Source organism: Hyla sarda, chromosome 7 (assembly GCF_029499605.1).
Source record: "Hyla sarda isolate aHylSar1 chromosome 7, aHylSar1.hap1, whole genome shotgun sequence".
In the NCBI taxonomy this organism is placed as follows: domain Eukaryota; kingdom Metazoa; phylum Chordata; class Amphibia; order Anura; family Hylidae; genus Hyla; species Hyla sarda.
The window spans coordinates 194,338,178-194,364,751 of record NC_079195.1 but is presented as its reverse complement, the minus strand read 5'-3'; the positions used below and the strand labels follow the sequence as shown (position 1 = coordinate 194,364,751).

At 40.5% G+C, this 26,574-nt stretch overlaps 1 protein-coding gene and 1 long non-coding RNA gene across 3 annotated transcripts in view; one reads left to right on the top strand and one right to left on the bottom strand.

The window, feature by feature from the left end:
* Window positions 1-7,381, top strand: part of BRINP2 (BMP/retinoic acid inducible neural specific 2) — a 361,798-nt gene extending 354,417 nt beyond the window's left edge. For both annotated transcript variants that reach the window (XM_056532001.1, XM_056532002.1), the window contains exon 8: window positions 5,520-7,381. In XM_056532001.1, coding sequence (XP_056387976.1) covers window positions 5,520-6,642 — 1,123 coding nt within the window. In that variant the 3' untranslated portion in view covers window positions 6,643-7,381. The remainder of the gene's footprint in view (window positions 1-5,519) is intronic.
* LOC130282964 (uncharacterized) lies at window positions 1,327-14,722 on the bottom strand. Its single transcript, XR_008846569.1, has 3 exons — window positions 13,283-14,722; window positions 3,539-3,612; window positions 1,327-1,421 (listed from the first exon to the last, which is right to left on the bottom strand). It is a non-coding gene; the product is annotated as an uncharacterized LOC130282964 (long non-coding RNA).
* Window positions 14,723-26,574: the final 11,852 nt, after the last annotated feature.

The following is a 26,574-nucleotide window of genomic DNA, read 5'->3' as shown; positions in this document are numbered from 1 at the left end:
ACACATATCTTTGAAGTATGGGAGGCCTTAAGAAGCCATTTAAATGAAGAAAAAATTGTTGCCTACTGGTATGATCACTATTTTATCTTTTATGCCACCATATGGCTTCAGGCTGTTTAGTACAGCTGATATCTGCTGGCAACTGCCGAGACCGGACTGAAGTCCAATTTCGGCAGTTTAATCCTCTACATGCCGTGATCAATAGCGATCAGGGCATCTAGAGAGGGACTTGACAGGTCCTGCACTTGTCAACCTTCCACCCCCCGCAAAACAATCATCAGGTGGGGATCGGTTGCTATGGATGTCAGAGGCCTCCTAAATACCTTTGTGTCGCCTGCAGTAAGAGCTTTTTGTACAGTCTGCCTCAGGCAGACTTTTTTTAGTCACTGAAGGGTTTAACAGAATATGACAATAAAAAAGGCAAAATGCATACGTATGAAATCAAAAGCATATGGCAGTACAAAAGGGCCCCATAGAACATGGATGCCAAATAATGACTCGGGACCACTCGGAGGTTGGACATATTCTAACATCCCTGTGGGTGTGAACTTTCATACACAAGGGAAAGAATTTGGAAGTCATGTTTAGTGCTTCTTCAAACCAAAGTGAACCCAGCTATGTATTAGAAAACTTAACTGGTCGACCTCTAAGAAAAATAACTTCCATTTCCCCTACATATATAGGAATCTGTGTCAGGCTAACATTGATATGAGAGGATCAATCCTGAATATATATGCGACTTTATCAAAGGGCGGCTGTTCAGACAACGTTAATGGCTCTTTAGAAAATGATACAGCAGCACATTTTTTGCAGCTAAATCTCTGTTACCGAGGATAATACAAACTAAGTCCCTGTCTATTTGTTGCTGTCATCTTTCCCGTGTCAGTAAAAGTCACGGGTTGATTTTGAGCTTAGAATGTTTAACTCTGAGCTTTTGTGGAAAACGCTGACACCAGTGAGGTCACTAATTCCATGCATTCTGTGGCACAAGATAAAAGAGGCGAATTTATGCCCTTTAAAGCTGTCTGAGAAATATTACTTTTTTATTAGTATTTTCATGGATACTGAGCCTGGGAGATTGGAGAAAGAATATCAGGCTTAAAATGGAATGAACAGACCCATAAAGACACGGAAGAAGAAATAAAATCAGAAAACACAGAATAGAATAAAAAGCAAAACATGTAAGGTCAGTGGAAAAGGAGCTGGCACAGCTATATAGAAAATGAGTTGACTCGAAATACAATGTGAAGTCCCCCTCAGACAAAATCTATACTTTTCTAATGAAAAATATACATTAAACATGAAAGATATCATTGTATAACATTGGAAAAGAAAGATTACTTTTTATTCGCTTATTCCATTAGGCTTTGCAGGGCATTGAATTCACTTGAATGGTGGTGACCTGCAATGGCAGACACAGCCTATGGACAAAAGACTAAGAATTAGGTTATACTGTAACTTCACCTATTCTTTTCAAACCCATAAATGTACTTATTATCTGTCTCCTATATTTACTTGGGGATATCAATTGGGTCAACATCCATTATCCAAGTCTTATTCTTCATGGTGTATTTACTTAGTAGTTATGGGCCACTTATCAGTCGGAGCGAAAAATGCAATAATGGTCAATAACAGAACCTTAAAAAAACTTCCATGTAGAAAGAATAGAGAATAAGTAGAGATATATAAATGTATGTGAATTACATAAAACAGTGGTGATGGTTGGCAGCAACTAGTTCCTTGTTTTGACCATGGGCCACATCTACTTGTCGTTCTTCTCCAAAATATTCTGCTCCAACATCTTACCTATAGGTTTATTGACTTCTTGCTCTCATGTTTGTGGTATAAAATCCACAATAGTCCTATTTTAACTCTTTAGAGCCTCTGTATTCTGACAGTGGAAAGTACAATATTTCTCACTGAAGAGATCAAGTTGGCATATGAAGACTTAGGCTGGGACTATACTGTATACAGTGATTTTGTCTGCAACAGAGTTGAGAGCCCAGAATCAACGTGTAATTTCAGCTTTACTTTTAGAAAATGCTCTATAGGGAAAAAGAGACAGCTTTAACAGTAAAGAGCAGGACATTGGTTGTCTAACAAGGCGCCTTTATCTAGGATTAAAAAATAGAGCTAACCAGGTTGTGTGTCGTATTGCAGCTCAGTTCTATTGAGGCTGAATAGAGCCAAGTTGTCATACCACACACAACCTGAGGACTGGTGTGGTGCAGTTTTAAAAATAAGCTCTGTTTTATAAATCCTAGATTACCCCTTTAATGTGGTTTGGCTAATATGAGACAGTTTTACTATTAAAGGGGCACTCCACTGGCCAGCGTTTGGAACTAAATGTTCTGAATGCTGTTTTCGCACTGTGGGGGTCAGTCACGCCCCCTCCCATAGGATAGCATTGAGGGGGCATGATCATGATGTCACAGGGGTGTGGTCGACCCCCGTAGCATGAAAACAGTGTTTGGAACATTTAGTTCCGAATGCTGGCCAGTGGAGTACCCTTTTACAGGGGTACTCAAATATTTTAAAACTTATCCATGTCTAATTAGGGGAGTCATGGGGGAGTGCTTGAGAAACATTAGTGCCGTACTCAGGTATTTCCAGTGCCCCCATAGACAGTGCTTGGAGCACATGCTGATACACCACTCAGGGAGAAACGGGACCCCATTCTGGAGATCTCGGGAGGTCCCAGTGGTCGGACCTCTTGCTAACAGACATTTATTATAAACAGTAACCCCCCCCCCCCCCCCCAAAAAAAAATATCTACAGAAAAGTTATTTTTCCTTTTTGGAGGAAACTCTCGGTTGGCTTTCGAAAACGACTAAATCTATTTTCATTATCAACAATTAAACCAGCCTGTTTTTCATCTTCATATCCATTGTATTTATTGATATGACATATATTACTTGCCACCCTTGAGAGGTCACAACGGGCCATGTGTCATAACTCACTATGTTTTTTTTGGTTTGTTTTTTAAGCTTCATATTTACATGTTTTACAACCTTTCCATTTTCGACAGCTTTGAAAAACTGAATGTGCACCTTATTTGCAAAGAAATTAAATGAAATGCAACCTTTCATGTTAACATTGTTATATTTAATTAGTTTGGCTGCTATATTTATCTCAAAACTAACCTTTAAAGAGGCATAGCTACTTTAATTACTGGAGTAAACACATAAATCCACTTTGGCGAGCACCGGACGCCTTCTACACAATTTTCGTGAAGGAGGAAGCTGTTCTCAGGCATCTGGTCTTCACAGCGTAAGCGCCTGGTCGAACCTAATTTCTCTTTAATTACAGACCCTAAGGCTCAACATTTGATAAGCCCAGACATGCATATTGTTCTAGCCAGATATATGCATTATATTCAGGAATTAATATTTTAATAATGCTGGTGCATTGTAAAACTATTGAACAGTTCTCTTCTCTTCTAATGATGAGATTTGCTTTTAGATATGGACTAAATTGAAGGAAACTTCCATTGACTGGTCATTTTGATTTCTCATTGAGGAACCATTTATTATCTTACCTTGTTATACAGTACATCCATGTTGTTTATATTACATTCTCCCAGTACCCCTTATTCCAGAGTATAAGTGGGTCCTAAGATAAAAAAAAATAAAGAATAATAAATTAGCTAGAGTCTGGAACATGTTAATAATAGGTAAAAGCTGTATTTTTTGGTCGAAGGCCAATGAACACTGGGTCAGAGTAGAAGCATGGTGCACAATGAATATATAGTATAGACCCTTGATATTCTCCTCCAGCTTCTGTATCCCACCTAGAAATAATATGCATGGATGTCTGGTAAATATGTATTTGCACAAGATTGTATATAACATCCAGAGGAGAAGTTATTGTCAGAGTATTCGGTTTGATCATTTCTGATACAGCGTCCTTACATATAATAAGACACATGGCTTTCATAGGTGTTAGTTGCGCTCTCAATTGATGCCAATGGGCGTTTACTGTTTTTCCCTTATGGAAAATGCAAAAGAGCAGAGATCAATTACTGTGCTGGAAACTAGAGGCAAATATTCATGTAGCTGTACATACCTTTCATGTTCCCCTGCTGTCTCTGGTAATGCATCTCCCAGTCTCCGGTGCTTTCCCCTTACTGGTATTAGGAGGTCAATATGTCAATGGCAACTAAATCACTGGCCGCAGGGATGTCCCACCTTGATCCTTGTTAAAGGCACTGTGTGTAGTGAAATGTCGGGGGGGGGGGGGGGCTATATCGTATGCATGTGCTTTCATTTTATATTGTCTTGGTTTATACCAATGAGACCGGTGGGTTGAGGTTTTCAATCTGTTCAAAGGCACCTAAGAAAGGTAATGTTTTATTTATAGATTAGTGTATGGGAAAACATTGGTCCTAGTGATCACTTAGCGATTGATTGACCCTGCCCCGGTCTTGGCCCCACAGCTCTTCCTGGTTTTGGGGCCCTATAAATCACATTGCCACTCAGCCAATCATAGGCTGAAGCTAGACATCACTGCAGCCAGTTACTGTCTGAGCGACAATTGATGTGTTGACCCCAACCACCTGCAGAAGGACAGCACCGGAGATTGAGAGACACATTGCCAGAGGCAGCGGGCAAGCATGGACAGTATGTCCAGCTTTGTTTTTTAAAGCAGACAGCCTGGGCATTCATTAAAAAGGGGGATTACCACTTTGTACACTATGTTACTGCATAGTCACTAGATATCCACAAACCTCTCTTTTGAGAAGTCCTTTGGCTATCAAACATTTTATATTGTTTCCATCTATAAATCTCAGCAAATGCTACAATTTCAAAATGTATATATATATATATATTTTTTTGTGTGAATGAATGGGGGAGATTGTGGAAAAGGGCAACAACATTTGGGATAATTACATACTAGTGTAACGTATTACCAACATTAGTTATGAAAATATGTTATATAAAATTATCTTATGTGTAAAGGTTGTTGGATTTCAAGGGAAAACTTAAAAAGTAATGAAAAACTATAGCTTATGCCTATAGGACCTCACCAATGGTGCATAATGGTGTGGGCAATAATAGATATAACAGCGTTTACTCAGAAATTGTTTTTTAATTCAGATTATAAAATATAAAATGTAATATATAAATATGTAAAACAATAACAAAATATCACATTACACTGGCACTGTCTGATGAAAATCTCACTGGGCCCTAGTGAGAAATCCAAAAGTTTTCAAAACTTAAAAAGTCTTTATGCTACGATATCATGCACTCAACAGTATCCAAAATTTTTATGATAAATGTTATCCATCTTCTAAAGAACAAATTGGCTGTAATGCTTGTAGGTATACAGTAATCTATCTTGTCATTTACTTTGGCATTACAAATATGTGATTTACTGAGGAAAAGATTTGATTTATAAACTAACAATTGAAGCTTATCAGGTTATGGGAAACAATGCATGTAAACCAATATAATGTGCACAATGTTCAATGTTGTTCTTTCTTGTTTCATTGATTTTATGTTTTTGTTTTTCCCCAGACCCATTTCTTATTGGTGGCACCATATCCAGTCCCTTCTCTACTGTAGTGCATCACTTGTGCCTGGCACATTTCTGGAGGCATCTCACAGCTGCACCTGTACTCTCCAACATCCCAATTGCCAGGAAAACATTCCATGCATACAGGGACCTGGCCCTTTGTGTTCCCTCTGCTCAACAGTTCATCCTACCCAATGTGCCAGTTGCAACCCTGGATACACATTAACAGCTCAAGGCCTGTGCGTGCCTTCAGTGCCTGAGTCCTCAGAACCTTATCTTGGGACAGAAGGTACTTTGCAGGACTTAGAAGTAAAGTACTTGCTTCTTAAAAGAGATGGACGCTTGAGAGCTCCAGCATTCTTTATCTCTGGAGATCTGCGGCTAGGCATGTGGTTCCAAATGGGTGGTAGGAAGCGTATGCTCCTGACCTGCAAGAGCAACAAACACTGGCCTAGGCAGCTGCATTTACTTCTAGGACTTTCAATGCGTCTCTGTCTTGCCGGCAATGGGACAAGAGACCCTCAAGTAACCGTTTATGTGAATCCCTTTGGAGGGAGCCACTCAGAAAGCTGGTTGCTGCCTGCTGGAGAACAAGGTTACCCAAGTTGGGAGAAAACTTGGGACATGGAAAACGGAGACCGTTGTCAGAACTGGACTTTAATACTAGGCCACCGCTGGCGGTCATTTTTTGAGACTGTCCACTTTTACATGAGAAGCAATCCTTTGGAAGAAGAAGAAGAAGAAGGAGAGGAGGATTCTGCAGAATGGACAGACAAACAGACTTTGGATGACAAATTAGAAGATCCTGAGTATGTTCGCATTGATGGTCTTCATGCTTTTGGTTACAGTGTACCTTTTGACCCAGAAGCCATTAGGGGCTTAGCGCAACAAATAGACCAACCAGGGTCCAGAGAAATAGCACTGCTAGAAATGCAAGAGCTGAGAAAGCGTGTGAATTTCTTATCACCACCAGGTGCCCGTAAACTGGATCTGTTTAGCTGCTTACTGCGACACCGGCTGAAGATGAGCAGCAATGAGGTGGGAAGAATACAGGCCCAACTTGCTTTATTAAGCAGTCAACTTCCTAATGGCTCCACCTATGAGACAACAAAGCTCTGCAGCTAGAAGTTCAGCTATTGGATATATTTGCCCCTTTAAAACATAAGGCCCATCATTAATGTACAATGTCTTCCTTTTGCGAAGTCAGTTTCTCAAACCACGTCTGTATTCTTGGGTCTGCAATATCTTGATGGTTAAAAGGATGCCAAGAAAACATCAAGTCAACCTAGTCAATACCATCAAATTTGTTTGTGAGAGGAAAATGCCCAATCTCAAGTGACTTGTTGAGTTCTGGTGTATGCTACTCAGTAGGGCAAGCCAAGTGTGCCCTGGTCATTGCCAGCTGTGATAGGTCCATAGAGGCAACAAAACTGTAGAAAATGTCACGGCCAAAGCCATATTCAGATAAACCGACAAAACCCATCACCTTTTAATTCCCTGTCTATGAACATGGAAGACCACTTGAGAATTTTACAGTCTGATGTATCAAGATAACCCGAACAAAAAATTCACATAAAGAGAAAACACAAAAATGTAGTATAAGGATTTTTTTTTTTAAAGTGTGAAATTAAAGTATATATGACCTACTGAGGAAAAAATGGGGTACATATACAACTAACTGTTAGTGTAACCTAACAGTACAACTATCTCCTAAAAAGCCTTATTTACTGTCACCAGTGACATTTACAAAAAGTGTGCTTCATCTGGTACAAAGAGGGTTAATGGAGCTTAGTCATTCATGATAAAGGTCATAAATTTGCAAAAACTGACAAAAAGCACAAGAAAATATAAGACTTTCCAGTGACCATTGTGTGTTGATGTTTTCAATAAGTACACATTCTGAGTGTGTCTGTGTGGACACAAGGTTTAGTGTGTGATTATGAATATCCAGGTCTTTTGTGTGTATGGGCTTAAGACAACACGAAAAGAGGAGCATTGTAGTCCCCGATGCAATTTAGTTTATTTAATTTGTATGTAGACCTGGTAGTGAATGCAGATCTGTACCAGGGAAACAAAGGCCGCCCATTGAGTGACTGTCTTAAGAATAGAGCCTATGTTGAATTGAGTTTCTGAAGCCTAGCAGAGAGATAGTATGGTTTCTTCAAGGTCAAGAGAAGCCAGTATTGGCATTTAGTAAATACATTCTATCAATGGACACAGGTTGAACTCATTATGCACTGTTGAGCATGACAAAACATTATTGGTTATTTTCTAAGCCATTTGGCAAGTAAAGTCCGTTTTGTTTGAATGTGCCATAAGGTGATTTATAACCGACCTGTGGCCATGTGTTTTCAAATATTTGTATCTCAAACAGGGCTCAATAAAGAAAAGGAAGCTTTGTAGGCCTTCGTGTTTTCCAATTGACATCTTCCATGCTCAATGTTAATGATTTAGGTTGTCTAAAGACCTTTTTACTGCATTTTTCTCTCACTAGAGTCATTTTGTTTCTCAAGGTCTATTTTTCTGCAGGTGTTAGTCTCTAAAGAATACGATGTATACAGTTTATCCTCTTTTGAGAACTGTTATAGGATTAATGCAGTCTGAGACAATGGATAGAGATTAACTATGTACAAACACTAGCCTTGTTTGTTGATGGGATCATTTAGCTTTCACTTTTAACAACTCTGGAGAAAATTATGTATTAGGGATATGTTCTCATGGGACTGAAATTCTGCAAATTAGTGGATTTCCTGCAGAATTGTTATAGATTGGTTGCAGATTTTGACTTCCTCATTGGCAAACACAGTAAGTCCAACTTCCAGACATTGAAAGTAAGATTTTATGAAGATTTGTTAATATAAGTTATTTTTTAGCCGAACACACCGGGCCGCTGGATATCCTCTGTCTGCATATATTCTATTTGAGCTGCCTGCCCCCTACCTCTCCATGCACAGGTGCCTTCATGCTGAAGATAGTGGTGAGCTGTTCAGCTGCTTGGCTGTGTTTTGAAGTTATTTGAGAAAATTTGCAACAAATCTGCAGCATTCCAGTCCCATGTGAACATATCCTTAAAATCCTTATCCTTTAAATCAACTGGTGCCAGAAAGTTAAACAGATTTGTAAATGACTTCTATTTAAACATCTTAATCCTTTCAGTATTTATCAGCTGCTACATGTTACACAGGAAGTTCTTTCCTTTTTGAATTTCTTTTCTGTCTGACCACAGTGCTCTCTGTTGACACCTCTGTCCATTTTAGGAACTGTCCAGAGCAGGATAGGTTTGCTATGGGGATTTTCTCCTACTCTGGACAGTTCCTAAAATGGACAGAGGTGTCCGCAGAGAGCACTGTGGTCAGGCAGAAAGGAAATTCAAAAAGAAAAGAACTTCCTGTACAACATACAGAAGCTGATAAGTACTGAAAGGATTAAGATTTTTAAATAGAAGTAATTTACAAATCTGTTTAACTTTCTGGCACCAGTTGATTTAAAAAATATATATTTTCCAGAGGAGTACCCCTTTAAAGTGACACGCAATATACCCCACTCAACATAAGCATGATGAGGGTAAATGGCTGACCTGCTCCCCTCTCTTACCGGGTGCTTTGTCTTCACAATATGTCGCTGGCTCCTATCCACACCGCATTGTCGATTCACACAGTGGAAGTATTGTGGACCGGAAATAACTTTGCCTGTATAACTCTATGAGACGCTCAGCAAGTTGCAATATAAAAAGTGACTTCTGGTCCACATACCGACCCCAGTGTAAATAGGCTGGTAACACTAGGGAGCAGGAGGATCGGAAGTGGTGAAAATGGAATCGGGAAAATGGAACTCCCGTTAAGAGGGGGGAACAGGACACCCATTTACCCACACCATGCTTATGCTGGGAGGGAAATATAGCCTTATGCTGGAGTAGCCCTTTAAAAAGGTTTTCTATGGAAAGACTAAAGATTAAATTCCAAGCAAACATGAAAGTCAGACTGCACTGGTAGCCGAAACTCTCAAGAATAAGAATAAGCGAGCCTTACACCAGTGGAAAGATCACTGCTCAAACATAGTCATTTTCTGTTAAATTGAACGGATAGTCTCTAAAGAACAGCATACAGGTTCACATTTCCTTAAGCCCCGTTCGTCTCACTGTAGCTGGAATTCTTTTTTTTTTTTTTTTTCTTCATTGCATCTTCAAGAAGTTGACTTTATAGTTTATCATAAAAAGTTTTATTATTCCCCTAAAACTACTTTAAATTTATTTTAAACATGCATATAAGCTTAGAGAGATTGACCCACAGTACCCAATTGTACATGAACGTGTATGTGGTCAGTGGTGCAGAATTTCAGCTTGTTTAGTCTCGCATTCTATAAAGCTTCATTCAGTCATCTGAAACAGAGGCAAACTGATCATCTGAGGATAAGGGCAGCTCCCTAGAGCCCACAGCATGAGATGGCCCACAATCTTTAGTCAATTACAACACTACATACAGCTAAGGAGCAGAGGCTGAAAAAAATGCTACAAATAAGTATTCCTTGTATACAATATACTAATACACTAAGTGCACATGCCTAGTATTTATCCCAAGTGTTTCCTGGCTATAATGAAGTTATCTAGTAATATATATATATATATATATATATATATATATATATATATATATATATATATATATATATTATAAATGCCTACAAATGTATAGGTCTCACCTCTAAAATCCACACCTATCTCCAGATTTGGGCTCCAAAACTCCTGTCCTTCCTGAGGTGGCTGGAATTATACAGTTTGCTGTGTTTTCCTGTTTCCATATCACGGATAAGGGTCAATGGATGTTAACAAAACAACATTGGTCGCAAGTTTGGGAAACAACATAGCTATGTGATCTTCATAACTCCCATTGATTAAGAAGGCTAATTTATGGCCACAGTAGAACACTACAAGCTCAGATGTTTCCATAATCCCCCCCATCTTTTTGTTCAGCCTATGCTTATATGTGGTGGCCAGTAGTCCTTTTGCCCATATCTAATAAATATTAATGACGTATACCTTGAGTATGCCATAACTGTCTTAAATAATATTGCTCTAATCACCCAATCTTATGTACTCTTCTATTCAATGGAACTTGAGGACTTAGTGCTACACTTGCTGGATTTAAAGATTTCCAGAAGTATCTTTCACACATATGATATCCCCAGCCCTTCGAGTCAAGTGGTTCTGCAGAATTCAACATATCTTCAATTTTAAGAGATGTGAAGCTGAAATAAGGGTCAATGGATGTTAACAAAACAACATTGGTCGCAAGTTTGGAAACAACATAGCTATGTGATCTTCATAACTCCCATTGATTAAGAAGGCTAATTTATGGCCACAGTAGAACACTACAAGCTCAGATGTTTCCATAATCCCCCCCCCCCATCTTTTTGTTCAGCCTATGCTTATATGTGGTGGCCAGTAGTCCTTTTGTCCATATCTAATAAATATTAATGGCGTATACCTTGAGTATGCCATAACTGTCTTAAATAATATTTCTCTAATCACCCAATCTTATGTACTCTTCTATTCAATGGAACTTGAGGACTTAGTGCTACACTTGCTGGATTTAAAGATTTCCAGAAGTATCTTTCACACATATGATATCCCCAGCCCTTCGAGTCAAGTGGTTCTGCAGAATTCAACATATCTTCAATTTTAAGAGATGTGAAGCTGAAATGTTTGTGTGTTAAGTATTATTTTATCACTCCATTACACTGAGATGATTCCATTCCTCCTGCACATCTTGGAGAATGTCCATCTGAAGTTCCATTATGGTAAAAAGTTACTGAAACAATTGTAAATTCACTGGTCATGGTCTAGTGTAGGAATCCATTTACAAACAATAACAGAATAGACCTATACGAGAGAGGTGGCAATTAATGGGCCAAAAATGTGGTCAATCTTGCTGAAAGATTAACTGCAAATGAATTTTTTAAAAAGCCATGGCTGCGATGTCTTTAATACATAGATCAAAATAGTTCTTTTACGGATCATCGGACAAATTATTTTCAGCGTTGACTGTCACCCCTAAAATCTACGTGCTCTGACCCAGGTGTGCTAGATCTTCTGTATATGTAAGACAGACACACGAGACCTTTAAAAAGAAACACAGAAGCCACATAGACCCTGCGTGACATTTTTGTGTGTCCTTTACAAGAAAGAGAATAATTAAAGTTCAGGGTGGAAAAAAAAATCTGTCTGTGCCATCTCTGCTAAATCCTGGCTTTTATAAATGACCAGCATTAGTTTCTGAAGGCCATCTCACTTCCATCAGGTTCTTTAGCTTTCCCAGTGTGTTAGTATGTATGGTTAGACAGGAGAGGTGACCTACAGTTCAGCTGGGCATCTTAGCATCTGTTGCTCGTGTACGGTTTTAGTCATTTAGGAGCCGGAAAAGTATTGATATGGTGAGGAACATAAGATTAACCATCTGTTTGTACATAAGGTGCCCTCCCAATGTATTTATATTTGTCAGCTCCAAAAATATATATACACAACAATGACAAGAGGTCACTGCCAATTTAGATTTTGTGCTTTCAATTTTTTTTTTTATTTGTATAAATTAAAGAAAGGTTGGAAAAGCCTCCAATGTTATTCTTCTTGACCTAGTTGTCGTCACTTTTGAAGGTGGGGACGCGCCCGCATGCGACTCCCTGCCCGTCGCTCACTTCCATGCTCTTTTCCTTCCTCTGTCCTTCCTCAGTGCCGGCGCATGTGCCCCCTCTCCTAGGGTGCGCGCACGCCGGAGCACTCTGATTTAAAGGGTCAGTCCGCCTGTGATTGTGGTTTGCACATATACTGTTTTTTTTTTTTTTTTTATAAATATCTGCACCTCCCATCACTCCCTGCTTGGTCTGTGTTACCCCAGTGCCCTAGAGAAAGAGTTTGTTGTTTAACCTTGCTGTGTTCCAGACCCTTGCATTTCGTGACTTGACCTTGCTTCTTGCCACCTGCCACGTTCCTCACTACGCTCCTGTGCTGCCAGCCCAGAACTCCTGCTTTCCAGACCACGTCTTGCCTAATTCCTTCTGTGCCTCGCATTACTTCAGCCGCCTGTGTGGTCGAGTCGTGCAAGGGGTAGCAACCTGGGTGCCGCCTGCCACAGCAAGACCATCCTGCTTTGCGGCGGGCTCTGGAGAAATCCAGTAGCACCTTAGATCCCGCTCCCTGGCACCGCCCGTGTCATCTGCCACACAGGTCCAGCGGATCCACTACCTCTGAGAGTGTCCTGCTTACTGCCGTGAGTCTTACAGTGACATCTTTCTGATTAATCTTTGGAAATAAGTCACATCAAATCTAACATTACAGACCTTACTACTGGACAATTTCACATATATCTATCAGAAGAACATTTCACTGGATTTATAGGCAATGACAATTTGGTATCTTCATTCTAAATGTTATTCTAAAATATTTGTCCAGACAGCAAGGAGAGAGTAGGAGGGAACTGTGAAATAGGTTGGAAAATTATACTTCTTTTAATTCCTTGCTTAAAGGGGTTATCCGCCATAAGGTGATTTTAGTACATACCTGGACAAGCTTAGGAAGGATCTGTGCTTGTCTTGGGGATACATGGCTATCTTGTGAGATTACCATAACACTGTGGCTAGCTTTTTGTGACCTGGTATTTCCTGTTTGTGTTTTTCTTTTTTGCCTACAAATCCCATAATTCCATTTCCTCCCTCCAACACATCAAATACCCCACCCATTGAAACATAAATGAGCTGCATCCATTCAAAAGACCTGTTGTTTTCATACAGCTGTTGCATTAGTTGCAGATTGATCTCTCTCCCACCAAGCGATCCCTCCACCCATTGAAGCAGACAGACTCCTTGTCATCAGCAGACTAGTGATGTCAGGTCTCGGCCGCATTGCAACCTGGGAAAAATATGAGACAACAGTCATTTTGTATTCTGTTAAAAATAAATATTGGGGTGAAAATCACAGAAGAATTGTGAGAAAACTGTCACACACAGGTACAGACACTATATTATGAACTACACTAACTTTACAGCCCTGTAGCATAGTCAAATAAAAAAATACCCCTTTAAAAACAGAGGTCCCCAACCCAGTCCTGAAGATTCGCCAACAGTCAAGAATTGGAATTTTTCCCTATTCTATTCCAATGCAGTAACTGAAAGAGTCCAGAATGTTTGTGGGTCTTGAGGATTGGGTTGGGGATTATTGGCTTAAAGCATTGCTATAATTAAAAAAACAAATCAAAACATTTGACATGCCACAGAGACATGAAATTATGATAACACTATGCTTTCAGACCTATTTGGACATATACATTTTCTCACTGTTCCTTAAAAGGGCTGTTAACTTTAGACAATTGATTTTTGTTAGACATGCACCCTATACAGGAGTTGTCAAGAGACTACTTTTTATATGTAAATGTGGGAAAGCTGGGCTAAAGGGAAAACATTTTTTCCCTCAATCATCCTTCACCATTCTGCTGCTCAGAACTTCTTGGTTTTGATCTTAAACAAGTGACTACTCAGCCCATCACTGGATGCAGTGATTCTCAGCCCATCACTGGATGCACTGACCATTCTCAAGCAATGATTGGCTGAGTGTCTAATTTCTTGTGTTATGATCGAGACTAGGTAAAGCTGAGGATGGGAACCATCAAAATGTCAGCAGGGGATCAGAACAGGTGAGTACACTATTTCCAATCCAATCTTTTAAAGGGGTACTCCACCCCTAGACTTCTTATCCCCTATCCAAAGGATAGGGGCAAAGATGTCTGATTGCTGGGGACCCTTGCGATCTCCCTGCCGCACCTGGCGTTTGTTTAGAGGGCCGGGGGCAGTGCCAGAGGCTCGTGACGTCACAGCCGCGCCCCCTCAATGTAAGTCTATGAGAGGGGGCGTGATGGCCGTCAAGCACCCTCACATAGACATGCATTGAGGGGGCATGGCCATGACATCCCAAGCGGGGCATGGCCGTGACATCACAGGCCTCCACCCTGCATAGCCAGTCATCCGCCACATAGTAAATTTTGCTCCATGCAGCGGATGTTTGGGATACCCCAGCCGAGATCGCAGAGGTCACAGTGGCAGGACCCCCATGATCAGACATCTTATCCCATATCCTTTGGATAGGTGATGAGATGTCTAGGGGCGGAGTACCCCTTTAAGCTGATAAACCCAAACAATCAGATGTGCGCTGTGTAGGATATTAAAGGGGTACTCCGGTGAAAAACTGATTTTTTTTTTCTTTCTTTTTTTTTTTTAAATCAACTTGTGCCAGAAAGTTAAACAGATTTGTAAATTACTTCTATTAAAAAATCTTAATCCTTTCAGTACTTATTAGCTACTGAATACTACAGAGGAAATTATTTTCTTTTTGGAACACAGTGCTCTCTGTTCACATCATGACCACAGTGTTCTCTGCTGACATCTCTGTCCATTTTAGGAACTATTCAGAGCAGCATATGTTTTCTATATGGATCTTCTCCTACTCTGCACAGTTCTTAAAATGGATAGAGGTGTCAGCAGAGAGCACTGTGGTCATGATGTCAGCAGAGAGCACTGTGGTCATGATGTCAGCAGAGAGCTCTGTGTTCCAGAAAGAAAATAATTTCCTCTGTAGTATTCAGCAGCTCATAAGTACTGGAAGGATTAAGATTTTTTTAATAGAAGTAATTTACCAATCTGTTTGGCACCAGTTGATAAAAAAATAAAAAATAAAAAAAATAAAAAAAAGTTTCCAATGGAGTACCAATTTAAAGAATGTAAAGACTGAATTTGCCTGCAGTGCCATCACAGCAAAAATGAAACATTACGCAATTTAGATTAACAACAATAGGCAATATAATGCATAAACATGATAAGTCATTCAATTCTAGAGACGTTGTAGCTGTTCTTTTCTGGTTGAAATTTTACCCAAGATGTTACCCGGCAAATGCAATGGGCAATGAGGGAACGTGGTGGAAAGAAAAACTAAAGAGTTAAATCTAATGTCTTGTCAATGTAAGGAGATTATTGAGGGTCTGAAGGGAAGGTTTTATTAAGTCACTTTGGGAAAAAAAACTGCTTCAAGAGCATGGAGGGAAAAGTAGATGGCAACCTCATTCCTTATATGATGTTCTAATTCTATTATTATCTTAGGCCGAATGAACTTTTATTCCTTTGGATTCTAGGGTATTTTGCTAAAAATACTGTAGAGGAAATGGATAGGCCACCAACACATTGTGAAAATTGAAAGCATATTATATCAGGCATGACCAGCTGTGCCCACTTTAGAATAGACATATTGTATTGTAGCTGGAATGACCGTTACCATAGAGATAACTTATTTCTACAATAAAGTCTCCTTTATATCCACGTAAAGTGAGTTACATGTAGGATATGACATTGGACTTTGTATGGAAGCATGCTGCTTAGTGAATATTAAGTTGACTATCAAAGATAATCCAGGATCATTGATTTCAAGAATTGCCGGTAATTCTACAGTATTTGCTGCAGGGTCCCTATTTGAGAAATGTTCCTTGTCCAACGATTCAATTCCTCTTTCAATGACATGGACAAACTTGGTCGACCTCAACCTGTTTCATGTCTACTATATAACAGTGGAAATACATGCATTGCAGTGAAGTTTACTAGATATTACAAAAATAGCCACCAAATTGTGAATTTATAGGAACCATTGTTTTCTCTCATCAAAATGTGATGCATGGCACAAATTTTCTTTCTCATAGCACTTAAATGGGTACTCCGCCCCTAGACGTCTTATCTCCTATGCAAAGGATAGGGGATAAGATGTCTGATCACGGGGGTCCCGCCGATGGGGACGCCCCCAATCTCTGCTGCGGCACCCCAGACTTCCGGTGCACGGAGCGAACTTAGCTCCATGCTGAATGACTGGCGATGCGGGTCAGAGGCTCTTGACATCACAGTCATGCCTCACTTGTGATGTCATGGCCACGTCTCGTCAATGCAAGTCTATGGGAGGGGGTGTGACATGTCATGCCCCCTCATATAGACTTGCATTGAAGGGGCGTGGCTGTAACGTCACGAGTGGGGTGAGACTGTGATGTCATGAGCCTCCGGCACTGAACCCGACGCTTTAAACGAACACTGGGTGCAGCAGGGAGATTGTGGGGGGCTCCAGCGGCGGGACCTCCGCGATCAGACATCTTATCCCCTTTGGATAGGGAATAAGATATCTAGGGGCAGAGTACCCCTTTAAGGTTGAAAACACAAGAGTTCATCAAATTCAACCTATATCCAGATTGTGTCCCTACTGTGTTAACCCAGAGGAAGAAAAAAAAAAATAAACCATGAGGCTGACGCCAATTGCCCCGTACCAAGGGGAAAAACTCCTTCCTAACTCCAAACATGGCATCAGAATAAATCCCTGGATAATCTTTCTGGGTACTGTAGTCCTCCCATCCCCCTTATTACTCTGGTTGCCTGTCTTTGAACCCTCTCTAGCTCCACTATATGTTTCTTGTACACTGGTGCCCAGTACTGTACACAGTATTCCATATGTGATCAGACTAGTGATCTGTACAGAGATAGAATTATTTCCTTTTCATGGGCATCTATGCTCCTTTTGATGTACCCCATGACTTTATTTGTTTTGGCAGCAGCTGACTGACACTGGTTAATTTACTGTTGACTAAAAATCTAAAGTCCTTTTCGATGTCAGTTGTCCCCAGTATTAACATTTAATACATAATCCCAGCCTGGATTTTTTTTCTCCTCATGTGCATAACTTTACATGTATCAGTGTTGAACCTCATCTGCCACTTCACAGCCCAAGTCTCCAACCTATCCAGATCCATTGTAACAGTGCACTGTCCTCTATTGTGTTATCTACTTTAGACAGTGCTTTGTGTTTAACTGCTTTACAGAGTTTAGTGTCATCTGCAAAGATTGATGCTTTACTATTAAGCTTACAGGACCCAAAACTGACCCCTGTGGTACCACACTATTAACAATCACTGAAAGATTGAAGAAAAAAATCTGATAATATTGGAATACACAAAACTACATTTGAACCCTTAGAATACAGTTCACAAACCCCACAAGTAATAAATGAAAGTTACGTTGGGACTATGGCAATAGACATTCAGTACGAAGGTTTAGTACAAATGATACAAAGGCCAGTCAGTTGTCAAAATTGTATTATATTTACTGTGAGTGATTTAATAAGCATTCATTCTTATATAATCTATAACTTATGTCCTTCAGTCATTATTTTTTTCTGCATGCATATTTTGCAATTTTCTGCTGTAATTGTATATTTTATTAAAATACATCTTTAGTTCAGAAGGTTGCCTTGCAAAAGGGAACAAACAGGTATGGTATCTTTGCAGTTAAATCGGACCTGTTAGCAGGAAAACAGGGGTGTATTTAGCCCATGGCTGGATATGGCTTCTCATCAGGATTTCAGGCATACCTCATATATCTAGATAGTGTTTTCAGAGCCAACACATAAGACTTTTTGATAATATAAAAAAGTATCCAGTACCCAGCACATCACAAGCATTGCCCTTGCAAGTCCTGCGCATGTCCTCTTTACAAGTACCCCCTGGCTGCTTAAAGGGCTTTTGCCATGCTGGGGACCGCCCCTTGGGCACTTAAGTCTTAGTTGAATTTTAGCAATAAAATAGAGACGGAAACAGAAAGGACTATTAGAATTAAAAAAAGCATGACATGATCATTATGACTAGCCCGGTTTAGCCATCTGCTTACACCCCTGTTTTTGTGCTGTCAGGTCTACATTAATTATCTTTACCTGCTGGATGGTAACCCCTATGGATGGTGACCGCCTTGCTGAGGAGATGGTGCTATAATAATTCCCATTTTTGGGCATAGCAACAGGATTAACCTCCTAAAAAGTGTGCAATAAGACACAACACCCTCAATATGTTTTATACATTAGTGTAAAACAAATAACTGTCACACTTAACTTCTAATTAATACAGATTTTGCACTGACAGAACAGATGCAGATCGCTCTCTGCTGCTTTACTACAATTATTATGTATGTGTGCTCCTTCTCCTGTCTCTGTTCACTGCCTAGTTTAAAATAAAATGGAGAGAAAAAGAGGGACCGTTACTCGTGTGATACCTAAGACACCAGATGGGGATGTGAAGCCAACAACACCAGCCATGCGGATGGCCGCTTACCTTGTGACACATAATCAGTGCTTATTATCACCCCCAAATTGGGGTTTCAAATGTGCTCCTGGTGGAGAGGAACCGCAAAGCCCAACAGGTCACATCAGCAATGGAAACGGCAAGAAGACCCATACATCAGGTGCTGTTCAATGTTCCAGCAGGAAATAAGTGTATCCAAAGCGAATTATCTTAAAAGTACCATCAGGCACTATGTTTATTCAAATCAGAAACCAATAACAGGTTTTGGAGGCACAGTCCTCCTTCCTCAGATTGGCATTCAAGGTATCATACATATTTATAGAGCAAAAATGGGCGCCAGGTTAAAGTGGGTGGAGTTACCCTCTCCCACATAAAACATAAAAGGGCACCAAAAAAACTATACAAAAACTAAAATAAACAGCACCATATTATGATGCAACAGTATGAATATATAGAAGACATATAATATATACACAATTCAGAGAATGAATAAAATGACTAAAGGTCACAGCACGCCCGTTCACACTGTGAACCTTCAGTGCTGTGCGAGAGAGAGGCTAAATGAAGTCAATTGTAAATAAACACATGACGCTCCACTGAGATGCAGGAGCGAGGTTCAATGAAACAAAACAACAACATGAGCAGCCGTAGTATTCTGCTGTCAGCCATAGTATTCTGCTGTCAGCGGACGTGATGCAGAGTGCATCACTACGCTCTGTTTTGATCTGAGACCACAGATCGCCAACTGGCCAATAGGAGCAGAGTAGTACAAGACCTATAGGTAGATGGAAACGTTCCACCAGAAGCCGTGCAACGAGGACCGGATCCAAACAGAGCGCGGAAGGGATGGCGACTGCTGCAGAGAAAATAATAATAGTGATATTAGGCTTTAGTAAATGACCATGAATATGTATAAGAAAATATGAGATAGCCCATATACGTAAAGTGTGGGGAAGAATGCATATACGTATATGGATCATATATTAAGACTGAATATATATACCATATTTATCGGCGTATAACACGCACTGACGTATAACACGCACCCCCATTTAACAGGGAAATTTAAGTTAAAAAAAAAAGTTAAATAAATGACTTGGACTAAATGCCACATCATCCCCCCAACTTCGTTTTCTTCTGCACCTCAGTTTGGTCCTGTCCCCTCCAGTGCCACATCATTCCTTCCCTTTTATCAGTCCCTGTGCCACATTTACCCCTCTCATTGCCACCCCCCATGTCTCATCATCCCCCCATGTCTCATCATTTCCCCCTGTCATAGACCACCACTACCCATACAGACATTAAGCATTTAGTGCCTCCCCCACCATCATTTTCCCCTGTCTCATCATCCCCCCACCCTGTCTCATCATGTCCCCCATCATTACCCCCTCATCATCCCCGCACCCTATCTCATCATGTCCCCCATCATTCCCCCCTCATCATCCCCCCACCCTGTCTCATCATGTCCCCCATCATTCCCCCCTCATCATTCCCCCCTGTCTCATCATCCCCCACCATGTCTCATCATGCCCCCATCATTCACCCATCATCATTTCCCCCTGTCTCATCATCCCCCACCCTGTCTCATCATGCCCCCCATCATTCCCCCCTGTCTCATCATCCCCCACCCTGTCTCATCATGCCCCCATCATTCCCCCCTCATCATTTCCCCCTATCTCATCATCCCCCCATCATGTTCCTCCTATGATCCAGTGGTCTTCAACCTGCGGACCTCCAAAGCTAACTGCTGTCCGGGCATGCTGGGAGTTGTAGTTTTTCAACATCTGGAGGTCCGCAGGTTGAAGACCAATCTTCCCCTTTCCTTACCTGGCTGCGCTTCGGCTGTCTTGCGGGCTGCGGTCAGTTAAGCAGATGAGTGACGTCCAATCCCGACTCCTCTGCATGGCATCAGGGATGTCACTTTTCGGCGGCGACTACAGGAAATGAAAAGTAACGTCATTGATGCCGCGCAGAGAAGCCGGCAGAGGACGTCATTCATCTGCTTCACTGACCGCAGCCCGCAAGACACGCCGCCTGACCTGACCTGCCGAAGCGCAGCCAGGTAAGGAAAATAAACAAAACTATGAAAAACAGGGAAAGGGGGAATGATGAAGGAGGGGGAGGGAGGGAAAATGAAAAGTAAAACTGTCACTTGTTTTCTCCCGCACTATACACAGGTACTGGTGGATAGTGCTGGAGACGCTGATTAAAAGGTAGGGCAGATCCGGACAAGGTAGGGCTCATTTTAATCAGCGTCTCCCACACTATCCACCACACCAGTACCTGTGGATAGTGCGGGAGAAAACAAGTGACAGTTTTCCAGAGCGGGGAGGAGACGCCGCTGGTCACTGACATAAAGTGGCCACGGCCGTGCTGCTAATACTTAACAACCAGCTGCTGCGGCGGCCGCTTTGAATCAGTGACCAGAAGATTTATCAGCATATAACACTCAGGCAGACTTTTTGCCTTAAATTTAAGTTTTAAAAGTGCGTGTAATACGCCGATAAATACGGTATATAGATAAAGTATTAAAAATTAAATATGGAACACAAAATAGAAACACAGCAGCACATCCACCATTTGTAATTTGATCTACGTGCTTCTCAGCATAATTTCAAAAACCAACAGGTTGTTAGTATACATTTTGATCAAAAAGTATAAGCCCAAATAACGTTTAGAATGTATGCCCTGCGGCCTTCAGTATATTGGTCGCACGAAACAATGCCTAAGGGATAGACTCAACACACACAGGAGCAATACAAATTTAGGCTTTAGACTTTATAGTGTCTCTCGACACTTGATGGAAGTCCATGATTCTGATTTTAGGAGCATTGTTATTACACCCATAGAGGGAATATCTAAGGATGACTACGATGACTACAAGTTGCGCACCCTTATGCCACATGGTCTGAACGAACTCATTGAAAGTGCACTTTAATATTATTTTATAATATAAATATATATTTATATATATATATATATATATATATATATATATATATATATTATAAATGGTGTTTTTTTTCCCCTTACCATACCATTTTATATATTTATACCCGTCTATTGATATGTGTCTCATATTATCATATTACGTCTATTTATTCATCCAATTATTTTTATTCATTCATCTGTAAGCCCCAAGTAACTTCTTATTACGATTACCCGCTATATTTACTTATTAATATTATATTTAATATATTAATTACTAATCTTTTAATGCACTATTCCCCAGTTGGATCTACATCTATTTATTTTCCACTAATATAATTTCAATATACATACTAAACATGCTATTTATGAAATTTTTGATACGGTATCTATATATGCATATTCACTCTTAATATATGATCCATATAGGTAAATGCATTTTCCCCCACATTTTATGTATATGGGCTATCTCATATTTTCTTTTGGCCCATTTATGAGATTTATCTGCTAAATATATAAATATTCATGGTCATTTACTAAAGTCCAATATCACTATTATTATTTTCTCTGCAGCAGTTGCCATCCTTTCTGCGCTCTGTTTGGATCCGGTCCTCGTCGCACGGCTTCTGGTTGAGCGTTTCCATCTACCTACAGGTCTTTTACTACTCTGCTCCTATTGGCCAGTTGGCGATCTGTGGTCTCAGATCAAAACAGAGCGTAGTGATGCGCTCTGCATCACGTCCGCTGACAGCAGAATACTACGGCTGATAGCAAAATACTACGGCTGCTCATGTTGTTGTTTTGTTTCATTGAACCTCGCTCCTGCATTGCATTTTAATCATTTTCTGAAATGTGTATATATTATATGTCTTCTACATATGCATACTGTTTGTATTATAAAATGTTGCTGTTTATTTATGTTTTTGTATTGTTTTTTGGTTCTCTTTTATGTGGGAGATGGTAACTCCACCCACTTTAACCTGGTACCCATTTTTGCTCTATAAATATGCTGTATGTATGATACCTTGTATTCCAATCTGAGGAAGGAGGACTGTACCTCCGAAACCCGTTATTGGTTTCTGATTTGAATAAACATAGTGCCTGATGGTACTTTTAAGATAATTCGCTTTGGATATACTTCTTTCCTGCTGGAACATTGAACAGTGCCTGATGTATGGGTCTTCTTGCCGTTTTCCTTGTTTCATTGCTTAGTGTCCCTCACAGAGATCTTCACCTAACACCTGCCATCTCTAAAATGGCTGCTGAAGCTCTGTGAATGGGCTTTTACAGTAGATCTGACATCACCCCTATATTGCCTCCTGTTTGGCTGAGAGAGCAGTTTGAAAGGCATCATGGGATTCCCTGAGGTCATGTGATTATTCCTCCTTTTCCTTACTGTCATGTGGCTGCTGTTATTTTAGCAAAGTTCTTACCGAACTCGGGTTCCATGTGTTAAGTTTGCTCATCTTTATGAATATCTTCAGATAAGAATACCCCTTAGAATGTACTGGTGTTGGCCCCAACCCTCAACTATGCACTTAGACCTTCCCTATAGGCCCCAAAGACGATCCACCCTTGGTGCCTAATATGGTAGCTTTGTGCTTCTGCTGCTATAATCAAAGTAAATGGAAGAATATAAAAATGATTATATTAAATAAAACAACCTTCTAATGTGCCGCTCTATCCTCTCTGCGAGATGTCCTCACGGCACATCTTTTGCATTCACTTAACCAAAATTGAGATTATAAAACTCCTGCCATTTAGTATAAACCAACGATTTTTCCCATTCATATGCTAAAGTAGATGCTTTTGCTTGCAATTTTGAAAGCAATGTTTTCATTGTGTGGATGAAATCCGCTTTAATAAACACAAGGCTGTATTTACTCCGAGCAGCCACCGGACAGCACAGATCCAGCGACAGCCGAATATAAATGACTTACTATAATTTTTTCCCCCCTTTAATAGGTCCCTTCCAGCTGCTGCTTATGCATTCAGAGCTATGTAGGGATAGGTACTGGGCTGTGCAGCCTGAGTTTGCAATTGACCAATTACTGATCTAAGCCGCATTTATTCTAAACAGCTATACCAGCACAATCTCTAAACACGCCAGTCCCTGGGCTGATGTACCTCAGCCTTATGAAACACTACAGGAAGCATCTTTTCCCTGTTATCAAGTGAAAGTTGGCGAGGTAAGGTGCTGATTACAGGGGTGTGAATAATTTTGGCTTCTATGCGATTAAAACAAAACATTGTTATATGGAAGCACCTGGTGTTGTTCTTCTGTCGCTTTGTTAAAAATAAACATCTGTGAACATTATTCAGCAAAATTTCAATTTCACACATTTTTTCCTGAATCCCCGGTAATGTCGGAACATAAAATCTGATACGCTGGGGTTTCATCCTGATCCTGATCAATGACCAAGTGGCATTTATGAAGCAGGGATAAATGTTACGCCTTATGACTAATGTCCCAACCTAATAAATGTCAGTAGAGGTGTTAAATGTCAAAATTCACATGGTAAAATTCATGACTTCTGTCTACAGAAAGTAGATAGGCTTTATGGGGGGGGGTTAATTTCTGCGGAAGTCATTGAAATGAAGATTGGTGGCAACGTGAGGTTTATATCAGCAATGAGATAGATATAATGGGGCCACATGGGAAAACTAGTGCAGAACAAAGCAATGGCGTTCATGTAATTGCTTTGGAATAGATGGGGTGAAAAGCATGCAAATGAATACACCAATCAGAAGTGTTGTGTCACATCGGTAAAGGTGGCCAAACACCTTTAATACTTGTCATCTGAACATGTCTACAGACATTAGCTATTATTCCCAATGCTCCCACACACTCAGGGAAGATTTACTATCTTCAGTGTTTTGGTGGGACATGGCGCACATAATTTTGCGCAATTACTGTTTGGAGTACAAAACTATGCACCTGGGTTGTATGCTACACTTTCCAAGGAGAGAGCTATGGGTGAAAAACAAGCAAAAATGGCGATATTATTTACCCGTTTTATGGAAAGTGACTATGGGAAGGAGGCTTTTGAAACTGGAGATGGTGTTAAAGGGGTACTCCACTGCCCCAGCATTCGGAACGTTTTGTTTCAAATGCTGGGTGCGGGGGTCATGACATCATGGCCATGCCCCTTGTGATGTCATGCCACGCCACTCAATGCAAGTCTATGGGAGGGGGTGTGGCCGCTGCCATGCCCACTCCCATAGAATTGCATTGAGGGGGAGTGGTGTGACATCATGAGGGGCATGGCCGTGATGTCACGACCACCGCAGCCCACTCCCATCAAAATGTTCCAAACGCTGTGGCAGTGGAGTACCCCTTTAAAGCCCCAGGCTCAAGTTTAGAAACCACTATGGGACCAATAACTCCAACCAGTATAAACATATTACCAAAGCCCAAGAATGATGTTGCAGATGAATCCTCTTTTTAACCCCCTTTAGGCTGTGTTCACACAGGACATTTTTATTGTCAGTGCCGCCAATAATCATCCACTAATTTTACTGCTTTTTTGTGAAATTTCTGCAAACATTGAACAATTTGTGGTGCACATTTGCAAAACATTTTTAATGTTTTTGGATTTTAAGAACTTCTTCTCTGTCTTGCTGATGAGGGTTTACCCCTTCAAAGTAAAGTCTCAGACATACGGATGATTTAACGTATGGTATAAAGAGGCAAATTAAATCTAAAATTGCAGAGATGCGCAATAGTCAATGAACAATAAAGTTGCACGTTAAACCAAAAGTCACAGTGTTTTTTTGATAACAGGGTTGTTTACCAGTAAATAAATATTTACCAGTTACATACAGTCAAGGTAGCGTGGGATTTGCACAATTTTTAGGCTCAGTCACAGATGATAAATCCAGCGCCAATAGATATGCTATAAAGTCATGCCCACTGTGTCTGCTAAACACGTCCTCTGGTGCACACTGCACAAATAGCGTGTGTGCCAGCAGAAAGTCTCATAATGAATGTGGCAAACACAGATTTTCGGTCCATACTGGCCATTGGAGCTATGTTTACTGGCACACATGCCTTAGTAAATGTCCCCCTTGGTCAAATGTTCATGCGCTCCCTGCTGGAGCCTTTACGAATCAGATGTAATCTGTGGAGAAACTCAGCAGTAAGACTAGGTTCACACTACGGGATGTCTGTCTGTAATTCCGCCTAGATTCCGATGCAGCAGGTATTTTAACAGTGGATATTCCACCACCAAAAGAATGATTTTGCTCATTTTTCAGGCGGAATCCACACTGAAGACATTGCTGTCTATGGGGGTGGCAATGTCTACGCGGTCCTAGCGCCGACTGATTTATTTACCGCTGGGCACACTCGGAATTTCCAAGTGGAAAAAGTTCTCAGTGTGAACCTAATTGTTCAGTTTTCTTGCAGCGCTACTAAAGGAAAAATTAATCATTACACTTTGATAATTGAAATCTATTGGCTATCTGTGTAGTGCAGAACAGGACAGGTCATCCAGGGCAAAAGAGTCTTAAGGGACCATTCAAACTATGGATTTTCCAAGCTGAATTCTGCTTCAGAATTTCTCTTAGTTCCATAGTAACATAGTTCATATGGTTGAAAAATGACCAGAGTCCATCAAGTTCAACCTATAACCCTAATGTGTCCCTACTGAGTTGATCCAGAGGAAGGCAAAAAAACCCTCATACTAGAGGTAAAAATTCCTTCCCGACTCCAAATATGGCATCAGAATAAATCCCTGGATCCACGTTCTGTCCCTATAAATCTAGTATACATATCCAGCGATGTAATTACTCTCCAAAAATGCATCTAGGCCCCTTTTGAACTCTTTTACAGAGTTCACCATGACGCCTCCTCTGGCAGAGAATTCCACACTCTCACTGCTCTTACAGTAAAGAACCCCCATCTGTGCTGGTGTAGAAACCTTCTTTCCTCTAAACGTAGAGGATACCCCCTTGTTATAGATACAGTCATGGGTATAAATAGATCATTGGA